We start from the raw sequence: 14143 nt of genomic DNA on the forward strand, positions 1-14143 counted from the left end.
CTTTCACCGTGCTCGAACCCAGTCGCTAGAATCTTCGCAGACACCAAGTGAAGGCCGCTTCAATACCGCCTGTGCGCACACTACGTATAAAATCCCTCTTTCCTGCGACCTCGCAGCTTTCCCGCTCCACCTTACCGACCAACTCTGATCTCAACCACATCTTGGTACACGACAACATGAAAATCACCGCCCTCGCGCTCAGCACCCTCGGCCTCGCCAGCCTCACTGCTGGCCAGAATGGCAATGATCCGCTCATCCTGAATAACCGCACTGGCTTAGCTCCTGTAGTGTACGACACATTCTCCACCTCGTACACCACCTCTAACGAGCCTGTCGACAACGGCATGATCATGACTGTCCCGGTTACGCCTTCGCCTGTACGTTCCAACACGTTCCTCTTCAAGCCCACCACCTCCGTCAAGTGCTGGCGCAACGGGTATCCCTGCGGTCAGAACGGTGGTAAGCGCTCTCAGCGCCGCGCCACCGTGTTCGCTCGCGCTACTCCGACCATCGACGAGGTTCACGTTACTTTACCGCCAGCTTGGGAATCTCATCGTGTCCCACTGCCGGAGTTTTTCAGCACTCGTACCGACGTTCAACTTTCTGGTCAGACCGAAGTCCTTGCTGAGATGGGCGAGATGACGATAGGCATCCTTCCTATCCCCACTGAGTTCACTGGCGAAAAGCACTACGACGCTCCTCCGAGCGAGACCGATGCTTTCTTCTCCATCTTACCAATCTCAACGCCCACAGTTATCGTGCCTACACTCACCACGTCTGTCGTTATTCCTCCTGTCGCTAAGCCCACAGGCACGCCCACTACGACCAGCGGCCTTGCGATTCCTCCGAAGCCTAAGGAGACCATCGTCGATTCTTTCCTCGGTTTCACTACAAAGGGCTTCGCTATTCCTCCTGAGTTGACTGCCCGTGGAGTGCCTATTGACTGGTGGCGCGGCCCTGGTCAGCCCGTCGGCCCCGATGCTCCTCTCGTCCCAGAGGAGGGCATCGTTGGTTCTATCCAGCGTCACTCGGTTACCTCCTCTGGTCCCTCTGGGCCCCCCTCCATGCGCCCTATTGTTTCTCCGGTTTCCACGGACGCCTGCTTCCATCACTACTGTCCCTCTGGGAAGGAGACGAGCACGAAGGTGCTGGAGACTACGATACGCACTACCTTCAAGCCTGTTGCGCCAACGGGTGCGGTTGTGTCAAGCTTCCCGGCTGTGCCGCCGAACACGTCGACCTTGGTCGTTTGAACTGTGAGTTCATCCTCGTTTATGATGTTAGGTACGTACCGACACTTCCTCAGAGATAGGAATAGCTCTTGTTTCGGTCTTGCGACACGGTGCGAGATGGCACCACCTGATTATGGATTTTGAGGGACTACAAAGGAAGAAAACTGTTTAATGTATACGGAAGGTTTCAATAAGGTTCTTGATCAAATCAAAAAGTTGGAGGATATGAAAAGTCTTCTATAGATGGCCAGCAACTTGGCTGATTGTTCCAAGGACACACACCCACTGGTCTGTCTCCTTGCACATTGCCGCCGTTTAGCTACCCAATACATGTCGTAAACTTATGCGCATGTTCGTTCCGTTTCACTCTTGAGGCCACAACTAAATGGAGCCCTCGGTGCTCTCGATGCCATCCACACGCACGGTATCTAAGACACGCTGAGTTAGCAAACTGTCACAAGATCGATAGAACAGGTGGCTGTTTGAATGATGTGCACTTACCATTAACCTCCCTCGGCGAATTCTATAACAGCTACACAACATGCAAAACTGCTTCACTATACCCTTAACTGCTTCACTATACCCTTAACTGCTTCACTATACCCTTAACTGCTTCACTATACCCTTCTGTCTGTCTCTCATGTTGGCTATTATGACATACTTGTCACAGCCCAAACCCCTCAAGCGGATACTCAGTGCTTTCGATTACCTCCGGATACCTTAATTCTCCCTGCCTCCTCACCTCATCCATGATCTCCATGACTACCTCACTTTCTTCCCACCCCATAACCTCACTCTCCAGCCGCCCATCCCTAATACACCGTGCACACTCATCTGCCTCCCAGAACATTCCGTGCCCACCGCCAGGGATCTGGTACTCGACGGTCTGGAATTCAAAGTTCGCTAACTTCCCCCGGTTGGCGTTTTGAGCGGGTATAATGGTGTAGGATAAAGGACGGTAGGACGGCGCGGAGACGGTGATATCGCCCAGCGTACCCTGAATCCTGACCGGACTTGCGCTCGGATGCTCAGTATTCGGGTCGTGGGAGACGCGGATATTCGTGAGCGCGATGGCGTGTGCATCGCCATTCCCCTCCTCTTCCCCTTCCTCCTTCTTACTCCCCACCGCCGCGCCGGGGAAGGAGAGCATGATGGATGTCATTTCATCGCACCCGGTCTTTGCATACAGACTCATCGCCCCTTTGACTTCTGGCCTCCTCTTCCCACTCTGACCTGAGGCGTTTTGTAAATGGTACAGGATGAGGAACACCCACGTTAGTGAATAGATTCCGAGGTCTAGCAGCGCGCCGCCGGCGAGGTCTAAATTCACCATTCGATGCGAGGACTCGAACTCGGCTTCGACATCGTTCCAAAAACTCAGATCCGCATACACTCTCTTCACCACGCCCAGTCTCCCAGATTCAATGAAATCCTGAATAGACAGTGTGAGCGGGAAGAAGCGCGTCCATACCGCTTCCATTACGAACAACCCTTTCTCTTTGGCCAGAGCGAAGAGGATTCGCGCCTGCTGCGCATTCACAGTAATCGGCTTCTCAACTAGCACATGTTTGCCGGCTTCAAGGGCGAGGCGCGTGTGCTGGTAATGGTGCGAGTGCGGGGTTGCGATGTAGATGATGTCGACGGAGGCATCGTTGACTAGGTCGCGGTAGGAACCGTAGGCTTTAGCGGAGGCTGGTGCTCCGACCTCCTGAAGAAATCCGGAAGCGCGGGATACTGATGTGGAAGAAGCAGCTGCGGCGACGATATGGCGGATATCGCTGGCGTTGCGGGTTGATGGGTCGACGAGCAGATCCTTGGTGAATGCTGTGGAGGTCAGGTACGGTTGGTGCGTAGGGTATGGGATGAGTGGGTACTTTTTGCGATTCCGCCGGTTGCTAGGAGAATGTTAGTACTTTGGGTGATTGTGGGATTGTACAGGGTGTACCTAAGACGCCCCAACGAAGAGTGAAGGGTTTAGAAGTCATGGTGGTTGAGGTCGCTCAGTAAGACAGGCTTGAACGGTTCGGGAGCGAAAGCAGACCATTTGTACTTATGCATTGTGTGAGGTACGGAAGACTTGGTCCGCGTTGCTTTTATGAGGTCGAGTGGCGGGTAAATAGGAAAGGTGCCCCGCAATGTATTGTATACCTGCATGAAGATGGGAGGTTGCTAACGGCATCCCGGGTAAACATCCGATCATCAAGAGAGGCCAAGCACGAACAACTGAACAGAGAAGAGAAAGTGCCGAATGTGAAGTGTGAAAGCAAAACATGAACTTAGATCCAGGGTATATACATAATCTCAACTTTTCCTACATTGCGTTGTTGTACAGCAGCTGTCCATGTCGACACTCGTACCTTCGTACACTACGTTCTTGGTTATGTTGCTCGCTGGCGTGCTCGAAACCGTCTTCGATAATGTTTGGCGTTGCGCATTTACTTGCGGGCGAGCTTCTTGCGTGCCTGAACGGTGTAGGCATACAACACGTCCTTGAACGCGAACAAGAAAGCAGCGGTGATAACGCTCTGGGTGACCTTGGGTCCAATACCTATCACACATCAGTAACTGCTCATCTCGACTACATTGTCACATTTACCTCCATACAACCCACTGTACCCCTCCTCGCTGATAATCCTCTTAAACGTAGTCAACATGCTCTCCCTCGGTCCGTCCTTGCCTGCAACATGCATCCTGCTCTTCACAGTGATATAAGGGTAGGTGATGCTAGTCGCCAGCAGCTTGCCCAGCGCACCAAGATAAAACGCATCCTTGGGCGTAACCCTCCTCTTCTTCTCCAAGAAATTCTTCATCTGCTCAAACACCGTGTACTGCAAAATCGGGTTGATAACGAGCACCAGGGCGGGCGCGACACCCGCAAACAGACGCAACGGTCCCTCCTCGCGAATCAGCGCGAGCAGCGTGCCGAGGGTCGAAGGCGCCTTGGCCGGGGCAGAGCCGGGCAAAGCTTGCTCGTCAGACTCAGACTTGCGCGTCGTCATGCGCGTGTTGACGACCCAGATGGGGTTTGTGAGGAGCACGGTGGCAGAGCCCGCAATGGCGCCGGCAATCATGGATTCAATGGTGGTGAGCTTCTTGGAGGGGCGGCCAGCTTTCAGCGCGGCTTTTTCGAAGAAGGCGCGGGTCCATTCGTACCCTGTGTTGTCAGTGTTGTGCTAGTGTGAGTGTGTGAGGGGACGGACAGTAGTAGTAGACGAAGTTGGTGACGGTGATGCCGAACAGCGCAGAATCCATGCCCGCGTACAGACCTGTGATGCCCTCACGCTTGATGATTCGGCGTGCGGCTCCCAGCGTCGACGACTGTGCGCGCTTCGACTCGACCTGGGCGCGTGTCGAGAGAGTAATGAGGGGGTAGGTCAAGGCCATGGACAGCAGGCCTCCACCAGCACCAGCGAGGGCGTGCGCAACATTGTCGCTCTGCTGCGCTGCTGTGCCTTGAGGAACGGACTGCGTCGACTCGGCGAGCTTCTGCTGAGCTTCCTGCTTGACCTCAGACATGGTGTAGATCGATTTGAGTCGCGTCGAGTGGGGTATGAAGGTGGTAGTGGCTGGCTTGGCGGCGGTGTGGTATGGTGAAGGAGTGAAGTGCACAGATATCAGTCTCAGTCAGGCGTGCGGTTCACATCAAAGTCTGATGCCGCGTGCGGATCCGGAAGCATTTGTGGAGGTCGGATCGTGGTCCGTAGGCCTGTGAGATCATGGAGCATTCCGGGGTTGGGCATGCCTACCTCGGCAAAACGATCCTCATGCACGGTTACCCATGCCCACCACCACATGCAATCTCCTGAAGAAGCCAAGCATCATGCGTCGTCAGGAGCGAGTCGTCACATGCTAATCACAGGATCTCCAATCAACGACATCGAGTCGCTTGAACAGTCTGGGGCTTGATTATGCTCTCAAGATCGAAGACCAGCATCTAGTTGTGCCTCGTCTACCTACCATACCTCTTGAACTCCAGCATCCTAAAAGGCACATACAACACCGCCGACAGAACCAGCGCAACCTCAAACCCAATATCCCCGGTCTTCTCCGCAATAGGACCCACAAACCACGTCTGGCTCATCCCCGGAATCACCAGCCCAAAGCACAAAACCGTAGCGCCAATAGCCGCAAACCCAGGGGGCAGCTTCGTAGTATCATCCCAAGCACCCTCGTCCTTGGTGTATGCTGCAAAGCTACCCTTTCGGAAGAGCAGGTGCTCGGTAAGCATGACTCCAATGAATGCAGCAGCCCAGTACCCGATTAAACCCAGGAAGTTCTCGAGGTTCAGAAAGAAGGACTTCGCTGCTGGGATGGCGACGCCAATGACGATGCCAGTGATGAACACGGCGTAGAGAACGCGAGGAATGCGGAAGAACCACGGCAGCGCCATCTGGAAGTTCAGCGTAATTGCGTACATAGTCGCGCTCAAATTACCCAACATGCTGAACGCCAGCACGACAGTAACGAAGCGTCCGAAGCCGCCGGCTGGGTGCAGCATAGCTGCAAGTACACCGCTGGCAGCGTTCAGATCGTAGCCTGCTTCCCAGGAGGGGATGTTGGAGACTGCACCGCCCATGGCTGCTCCGAGGGTCATCAGAAGGATCGTTGGTAGTGCGAGTCCAGCGTAGGTGTATGCCGCAATCCGGAATGGCGGTGCCTTAGGATGCATGTATGTGCTGAAATCACTGGCGAGCGCGGCCCAGGGCAGCATGAAACTCGCGACCAGGCCACCGAAAGACAGGACTTGCTGGGCGGTAGCCGCAGGAGCGGCGACTTGTTGCCTCAGCCCCTCACCACCACATCCTGCAGCGATAACCAGCGCAATGACAGCTGGAATCCACGCCCAGCGCTCGTAATGGTGCAGAATGCGGAATCCACAAAACGCAACAAGCATGGCGAGCAGAGATATAACGACGATGCCGACTGTAGCGTTGATGGTCTCACCTTCCATGACAGCAGATAGTGCCTGGCCGCCAATCGTGGCATCGACGATGCAGAAACCTGTAAGGGTTGCGAGGTTTAAGAGGACGAGGAGAGAGACAAAGTACTTTCCGAAGACGAAGCGGGCTTGTACGAGTTGACGCATGCCTGTTCGTGGGCCCCAGGTGCACATGTACGCGACAGGTATCGTCGACACCAACGTGAAGAACAGAATAACGAGTGCTGCATCTCGCAAGTTCAGGCCGAACGATGCCGTGCCGACCATGCCAAAGGTCACCCTGAGTCAAATGTCAATTTCGACCTTCCTGCATCATGTTGGATCTGGTGGCTTACGGCAGGGGGTTGCAGCTCATACAAAACCACAAGGTAAAGATGTTAAAGTAGTTCGTCTCTGTCCTCTCGTCATACGGCACCGGTGTTGCTCCTTGGAGTTCGACATCTCCACGTTTTGCCAATAGGTTGAGTATGCCATTCAGGCCTCCGACTCTCGAAGCTTTTCCCCGGTGTGGAGAGGTATCTGGTGAGTTTTCTTTGCCGACCTGAATCTTCCCTAGCTCTTCCTCCGACGCTGCTATCATAGGAACCACCATGGTGTCGGCGCAATGTCTCCGGGCAACTGCAGGTTGACCAGTCCAAGTGGAGTACAAAGTTTGGGGGACCCGAGGACCTGGATTGGTGGTCGTGATGAGGCAATGATTCTGCGAACCACGCACAGTTGCAGAAATTGCGTATCTCGAAAAGTCGTAAGAGTCGCTGAATAGTGTCTGGTTTGCCTCTATCAGCACTTCGCGTCAAGATGACCGTTTATCATGACTCCCCAGTTTTTCCACCGTGCACTGCGTGGCGCACAGCAAAATCTTTCCCGCTAGAACTGGCCTTGTCAACCCGTTCAAGTGCCGTTTCGCGGCCGTTAGCGAGTCCAGACTGTTGCCCTTTCTCTTTCAAGGTTTCGTGGCGTTTACGATACCCGTTTCACCCTAGCGTCATTGTCAACCCAGGTTGAACGTCGTTATCAGACGACTTTGCCGATTCCTCGCCGGTCGGAAGCGCTTTACCGCTAACTCTACAGGATTGCGGTGACAGATACTCCGAGATGCTGGGATTAAAGAGTAGTGATGGGAACAATGTCGTGCGGTTTTTTGAAAGAGGGTTCTTCATCTCGCAAATTTCGTGAAAGTGCGCTGTAATGGCCGCTGTTGAGCCCAAAGAAATCGAGAAAGAGGTGGGTGAGGAGCCGGAGGTTGTTGTTGGGACCGATGAGGCGTATAGCATCTATACGAACAAGGAGAAGTGGTTGATTGTTGCTATGGTCGCGTTAGCTGGATTTTACAGGTACGCTGATAATGTCTATAATTATTGATATGAGCTGACAAGTCGATGCAGCCCTCTACCAGCCAATATATACTTCCCAGCCATACCAACGATAGCAAAGGCGTTCCACAAGTCAGTCGATGATATCAACCAGACTGTCACCGTGTACCTTGTGTTCCAGGGTATATCGCCTATGCTCTGGGGTCCAATCAGCGACAGGTATGGGCGACGACTAGTGTTCCTTGGGTGCCTCAGCATCCTCGTCGCTGCGAGTATTGGACTTGCTCTATGTCCAACGGAACATTTCTGGCTTCTTCTCTTCCTCCGATGCTTCCAATCTGGAGGAAGTGCCAGCACGATCGCTCTTGGGGCTGGGGTGATAGGTGACATCTCGACGAGCAGAGAAAGAGGAGGGTACTTCGGCATGTTCAACCTAGGGCCCATGCTTGCACCATGTATCGCACCTGCGATGGGCGGTGCCCTGTCCCAGGCACTCGGTTGGCGGTCGATCTTCTGGAGCATCGTCATCATGGTTGCTGCATGCCTCGTTCTCATCGCTCTCTTCTTGCCGGAAACGCTTCGCTCTATCGCAGGAAACGGCAGTATTCCTGTACCTCGACACTCCCGAGCCATTATACGTATTGTCGGTCGCAAAGCCGCTCAACAGAACGCCGATACCGAGTCTCGTGCAAAGACGAAGCACTCTGTCAACCCTTTCGTCTTGTTCACCTACCCAGACGTCATCGTCCTGCTCACCTTCACTGGTATCGTCTACGCTGTAAACTACACCATCACAGCCACCATCTCTTCTGCCTTTGCCAAGATCTACCCACACCTCTCCGAGACCGTACTTGGACTGTGCTACCTGCCGACCGGCGCTGGTATGATCATCGGCAGCACTGTGACTGGCAAGGTGCTCGACGGGGAGTATGATCGCATCAAGAAGCGCTCTGGCGAGGCCTTCACAATTGAGTACGCTCGTCTGCGACTCATGCCTTACTACCTCACCCTTTTTGTCATGTGTGTCATCGGCTGGGGCTGGACAATCCAAGCGAAAGCGCACATGGCTGCGCCACTGTGTCTTGCGGTGCTGCTAGGGTGGACCAGTATGGGCATCCTAAACACGACCATGACGTTGAATATCGATATCTTGCAGTCGAGGAGTTCGGGGGCGACGGCGTGCACGAATCTTGTCCGATGTTCGCTGGCGGCGATTCTCGTCTCGGTCATCGACCGTATGACGAATCGTCTCGGTGACGGGTGGACGTATACGCTTTGGGGTGGGGTTTGCGCATTGCTGATGCCGTTGATGTTCTTGGAGATCAGGAAGGGGCCGCAGTGGAGGAAGAAGAGAGAGACAAAAGAGGAGAAGTGAGGCTGGTAACGAGACATGATTGCATTTCCATTTGAGCGCGAGTGCGAGGAGTTATATACCCTAGTCGTAGTTTCAATCCACATTGTTTACTTCAGCCAGCGGTGCCCATGGAAGTCGTGAAGCTCAGTCAGGGTCTGCGACTTTTATGCTTCCGTGTCGTTCCTGCCGTTTGCACTCACCCCACCACCATCCACTTGCTGCTTCAATGTCACCACCACCCATTTGTTAAAAATTTCAAACTTCACAAAGCTCTCAGGTCTTGTTTTCATTACCACGAGATGACCACATATACGATGTGATCATAAAATGCAGAGAGCTTGCAGTCATGGATGTCCATTCTGGAGGGCGAATCAAAGGTTTTCTCAATTAGGGTAGATGCCCCTGACCCATAGACTACAGCATCCAGGGATGGCACCGAAAATCGAAAGCGGTCATCAGTAGCCCACAGTCTCTTTCAATTTGTCACCCGAATTGACAGGCAACCTTCAAGTTCACGACCTCCCGAACAGCAGGCTTTTGTGTTACACCTTCAGATGCCTCGGCGTCGCAAGATCTCCCTCAACCACAAATATACTAACTTTCACGATCTATAATGGGTACACCCCTGTATCATACCGGCGAGTCAGGAGCTCTTGTTTCCAAAGAAGCTATCAAGATGTTGTGTCGCTTTGAAGAACTCGCCTTGCCTACGGAGATTCTCGATCTCATCTTTACCTTTGTAAGTTAATGTCTGACTCTCTCATATTGTAAGCGCTTGTAGGCTGAACTCGGGCTTCTATCTTGTGACACTACTGACATACATCACAGATCCGAGATCGCATCGACATGGCCTGCATCAGTCTTGTCTGCCATTACTGGAGAGCTATTATGGCACGCCAGATGTGGAAAACTTTCATTACAGACTTTCAACCATGCGATACGCAGGAGCTAAGCGCACTACTTGAACCGAGATCCGGAATTCTGATTCACATACGTCGGCTGATCGTGCGAAAGGTCCCCGATGACATCTTCGAAAAGTTAGAGGAATTCCTGAGTGGGTTACTCGAATTCATGCCACGAAACTCACTCAAGGAGTTCATATGCTTCTCTCCCTTGAGCCCCGCAACCTTCAAGAATTTAATAGTTTGGCAGTCGAAGCTGGAAAGATTCGATGCATACATAAAGCCTGGTCTCGCCGAATTCCGGCAGTGTGATTGGATGCTGCCACACATCTCTGGAATTAAATCCTACCGGTTGCTGATGAATGAGAAAACACTGGAGCAATCACTCAAAATCAACAGGGTTCTTTTTCGCGGCATGTCCGGCTTGGAACAGCTCCGTATATGTTACGACTACCGTGGGAAATCGTCTCAGCATTCATATGCGGATGTCAGCTCCGCGTTCACTAACATACGCTTTCCACGGCTGAACGCGTTGTCGTTGTGGGGTGTCAATATGCATCTCAACTCGAAGCTATTTCTGGAGCGATTCGATATGTTGAAGCTTCGTACTTTACGCTTGCTTGACTGCATTGGAAGCGCGACGTTCCTCAATGGCATGTCGGACTGGTACACCGGGAACACGGGAAGATTGGATACATTCCATTTCAGCTTTCCACTGATCCGGTTCATGCCAAGTCAACAGTTTTCGAACACGTCAGTCGAACGTTTCGTCATGACGTGTCCATTCTTGTCGTATCTCCGCATCGAGCACTGGGGATCTCCTGTGTTGAATACGGACTGCATTACTAGACATGGAAACACCTTGCAGGATTTGACTCTGGCAACGTACACATGGCCTTTGGAACCAAAGCCAGATACACCAACATACTCGGCGCAAGACTTAGAAACTATTCTACAGGCATGTGAACATCTCGAAACGCTGAGTATCGACATGCCTTTTCGATCAGTCAACCTTGGTTCTGTCCGTCACCCCGGAGGTTCTTTTGCGCTTATCAAATGGGACAAGAACGAAGTGTGTGCCTTGCCGGAATTTGAGAATGCCCTAGTGAGTCGTATTTCAGGAAAATATTCTTGTAAATCATCGACTAACATCCAAGTAGTCTATCGTTGCCAGACATCCTAACATACACACACTGCGGATGCTGAATCTTCCCAACATCCAATACAGTTCACCAGTCAATCCCATGTCCATCTGGAAGTCCATCTCCGACGACGACGCTATGAAGTGTCAGGCTCTGATGGGGAAGTTCGCCGAGGAGGTCTTCCGGTTCTTAGCCAACTGCAATAGCACTGTGCAGTTCATCGACATTAACCCACTTCTATTACCCCCAACGCCACCAAAATGGGACGACAATGATCACCAATGGCCCTTATATGCTTATACAGCCCACACGACCAGCCTCGAGGGACACACGATTAGCTGGGCGAAGCCATGCAAGCTAAACTTCGCAATCAAAATGCTGAGGTAGACGAATAGGGAAGCATTACTGTAGAGCTTTACATACCAGCTGACAGGGCCAGCGATGGCCTGGCGTTCACTTGGGATCTCCAGCAGCTTTCTTTCAGAGCCGTCTCTTCAGACTGTGGCACCCAGCCGCTCGTAATTTCTTACCAAAAACTTAGACCCAGAATGAGACACTCACATGCCTGTCGTTTCTAGCACAAAATCTGCACCATCAATTGCCAACATCGCAATCGCCAACCGCCAATGCCATTCTGGGTAGGTGTCATCTTTGCTGTTTGCTGATCAGGAAAGCGTTACCCCGGTGAAAAACAAGGCTTTACCGCATGCGGCTAGCATGGAGAATCAGTGGGTGGCTCTGGTGCTCACCTTCACAGCTTCCTCTTCATCGTCGCAAACCACACCACTCACGCACACTTCAATCGCACATCCATCCGACCGCATCAGTCGCATACTTTACACGCACGAAATTTTAAACGACCAACTACATCACAATGTCTGCCCAGCCTGCGGACCAGAAGATGGAAGGTGTCCAGGACACCAAGGGCAAGGGCAAGGCCCCCCAGCAGGACGTCATGGAGGAGTCCGAAGACTCCAGCGACGAGTCTGCTGGCGAAGACCAGGTATGTTCGCCACTTCAAGTTCCTGACTTCCACACAAATAGCTAACAAACTCGCAACAGGCCGCCGAACGTACGAACACCCACTTACCTATCCATGAGAGACGCGTTGCTAACGTAAACAGCTGAGGAGGCCGACGAGGACAACATGGAGGATATCGAGACATCCAATATCATCCACGGCAGCCGCACGCGCGGCAAGACAATCGACTTCGCCAAGGCCAACCAAGAGCTCGAAGGCGAGGACGATGAGGATGAGGACGATGACTTCGTCGACCCGGACGACGAGATGAAGGACTAAGCGGCGCAAAGGCTGCAAGTCTGGTCTTTTGGTATGTTTGTCCGGTCTTGCGCGCCACTGTTGCGGTGAGCGGTCTGTGGAGGGGCAACATACTGATACGAGCAGGACGATATCGACGCGATCACGAGCCTTCGACGTTGGTACATCCGGTTGGATACGGTAGTGGGATATGATACACGGAGTATTTTGGGCGGCATTGGGTAGCGGACAGACTCTTGTTAACAACAACATGAAGTCTTGGCGCAGTTTGCTGGATTGAGGGGCTGTTGTGCGCGCGTTATGGCGTCCACCACGCGAATCTGTAGCCACAAAACATATTACGAATGAACGGTCAAGCATCGAAAATCTGGGAGTCTGTTTGTTGCACTTGCTGATGACAAGAATCGTGCGCTCTCTACTGACATAGTGTCGACGTTGTGCAGTACCAAAGAAGTGCAATGCAGCTCACTACAGTTTTGACAGCTGTAGCGCACCATAAGACAAGCACATAAGACAGTCGTACCGCGGTAGGCGCTCACTAAGATACTGCACACCAACAACACCCACTCTTTGGAACCCTTTCGGAGAGAATTGAGACAGAATCTCGCAACCTGTACTTTCATTTTGGCTTTGCCAAAATCGTCGTCGATGGGGTTGTGTCGCTCATGCAGGGCACCCACTAGCTTACACCCAGCACCACACTGCCCACTCACGATGTGTCGTCAGAGTCGGTGCACAGAGCGAGTCCGAAGCCGATGCTTGTTTGAACGTGGAGGTAGGGTTTGGGTTGTCAGTGGTGGATTGAATTGTGGGTTAGTAGTGGGGAGGATGCTTGTTCTGGGTAGTGTTCTGACATGCATTAAACCCTGGTATCAGGATGGTGGATGCGAGAGATAGTGAGGCTAACTCCAGGCATGAGGTGGCCGGAGACGGCCGTGAGGATGCAAAGAAAAAGCCGTGGAAATGCATAGAACTGGTGACCTGACTGAGGAATGATGACTTGTACGAATTTGCACATAAGGATGCAACTGTGACAACATAAGGATGCAAGTGTGTAGAGGTTGTATGTGATGCTGTCGCTGCCACCACTGCTTTCCTTTTCCATGGGTCACACAGCTTGGAGTCTTGGGACCCTATTTTGCGGTCAAAATGTCGTTCTCGAAAGTGAAGATTCGTATCTTGTCAGTAGCAGTCCTTTCTTGACATCGATCGACTACATTCAGACTGCTCGTAAAGGTCGCCTTTCTACCGACAGATGTACCGACATATAGTCGTCCCCTTTCCCCCTAGCGCGGAGTAAGAAGTGCATTTGATTCGCTGATGCCACCGGTAGACCTAAGCCGTTTACCTTTCCCAGATCTTTACACGAGCTTGGACCTGATCGTCTACCGTGAGAGCCAGAAGTGGCATCGCGAGGCATCTGCAGGCGAATGCTCAGCGACGGTCCGTACTCCCGCAGGAGTCGAAGACATCACCGTCTTCACAGAGCTCGGCGTGCCACTGAAAAGGCGACAGGTTGCCCTTCCTTGTTGATCTTCAATCAATTACAGGGCTGCTGGACTTGGCTGCAGGACGACGACGACCTGCAGCATTGATGAGCAGATTGATCAACGTTCGAACAAGCCACGCGCTCATGAGCTGCAAACGGACGATGCTCACGAGAGGAACATTCCCGCCTTGCCTCCAGGTTGCCCCCATGGTGTAGCATGTGAATATCCGTGAGCAATACGTTGGTGTAAGCCCGTGTAGTAGGCTGTTCCCGAAAATGCCCACTACCACTTTTGCCTCCTTCAGGCACAAGGAGCGCGGCAACACCATGGAAGGATCACAAATCCTGCGGGACAGCTCTTCATTTCCCTGTTCACCACTGGCTAGCATGTTGAGATGCTGCTACTAGCTCAAATTGAGGTTCCTTGCTGCCGTACAAGCGATATCACCTGGAGTATCCGCCGCCTGAAATTGACAGGCAGTCAGCCAAGCCA

At 52.6% G+C, this 14143-nt stretch overlaps 7 protein-coding genes across 7 annotated transcripts; 4 read left to right on the plus strand and 3 right to left on the minus strand.

Annotated features, from left to right (window-relative positions):
• Nucleotides 1-176: 176 nt before the first annotated feature.
• BU25DRAFT_453142 (uncharacterized protein) lies at nt 177-1253 on the plus strand (the record flags this gene model as incomplete). Its single annotated transcript, XM_033700067.1, has 1 exon — nt 177-1253. One exon carries the CDS (start codon nt 177-179, stop codon nt 1251-1253), a length of 1077 nt encoding a protein of 358 aa, XP_033567555.1.
• Nucleotides 1254-1896: 643 nt separating this feature from the next.
• Nucleotides 1897-3217, minus strand: BU25DRAFT_329003 (NAD(P)-binding protein; the record flags this gene model as incomplete). Its single annotated transcript, XM_033699556.1, has 3 exons — nt 1897-3056; nt 3107-3127; nt 3178-3217. The coding sequence occupies 3 exons, from the start codon at nt 3215-3217 to the stop codon at nt 1897-1899; spliced, it is 1221 nt and encodes a 406-aa protein (XP_033567556.1).
• Nucleotides 3218-3293: 76 nt separating this feature from the next.
• On the minus strand, nt 3294-4914 carry BU25DRAFT_405266 (mitochondrial carrier). The gene is made up of 3 exons (XM_033699734.1): nt 4433-4914; nt 3829-4386; nt 3294-3780 (listed from the first exon to the last, which is right to left on the minus strand). Exons 1-3 carry the CDS (start codon nt 4746-4748, stop codon nt 3668-3670), a joined length of 987 nt encoding a protein of 328 aa, XP_033567557.1. The 5' UTR covers nt 4749-4914; the 3' UTR covers nt 3294-3667.
• Nucleotides 4915-5181: 267 nt separating this feature from the next.
• On the minus strand, nt 5182-6751 carry BU25DRAFT_328444 (uncharacterized protein; the record flags this gene model as incomplete). Its single annotated transcript, XM_033699523.1, has 2 exons — nt 5182-6451; nt 6507-6751. 2 exons carry the CDS (start codon nt 6749-6751, stop codon nt 5182-5184), a joined length of 1515 nt encoding a protein of 504 aa, XP_033567558.1.
• A 426-nt stretch (nt 6752-7177) lies between these two features.
• Nucleotides 7178-8911, plus strand: BU25DRAFT_380702 (MFS general substrate transporter). Its single transcript, XM_033699641.1, has 2 exons — nt 7178-7505; nt 7557-8911. Exons 1-2 carry the CDS (start codon nt 7360-7362, stop codon nt 8857-8859), a joined length of 1449 nt encoding a protein of 482 aa, XP_033567559.1. The 5' UTR covers nt 7178-7359; the 3' UTR covers nt 8860-8911.
• A 1820-nt stretch (nt 8912-10731) lies between these two features.
• Nucleotides 10732-11468, plus strand: BU25DRAFT_486486 (uncharacterized protein; the record flags this gene model as incomplete). The annotated part of the gene is made up of 2 exons (XM_033700161.1): nt 10732-10845; nt 10901-11468. The coding sequence occupies 2 exons, from the start codon at nt 10732-10734 to the stop codon at nt 11267-11269; spliced, it is 483 nt and encodes a 160-aa protein (XP_033567560.1). The 3' UTR covers nt 11270-11468.
• A 189-nt stretch (nt 11469-11657) lies between these two features.
• BU25DRAFT_405271 (uncharacterized protein) lies at nt 11658-12410 on the plus strand. The gene is made up of 3 exons (XM_033699735.1): nt 11658-11885; nt 11945-11954; nt 12007-12410. The coding sequence occupies exons 1-3, from the start codon at nt 11757-11759 to the stop codon at nt 12180-12182; spliced, it is 315 nt and encodes a 104-aa protein (XP_033567561.1). The 5' UTR covers nt 11658-11756; the 3' UTR covers nt 12183-12410.
• The last annotated feature ends 1733 nt before the right edge of the window (nt 12411-14143 follow it).

This window comes from Macroventuria anomochaeta, assembly GCF_010093625.1.
Source record: "Macroventuria anomochaeta strain CBS 525.71 unplaced genomic scaffold BU25scaffold_1, whole genome shotgun sequence".
NCBI classification, from domain to species: Eukaryota; Fungi; Ascomycota; class Dothideomycetes; order Pleosporales; family Didymellaceae; genus Macroventuria; species Macroventuria anomochaeta.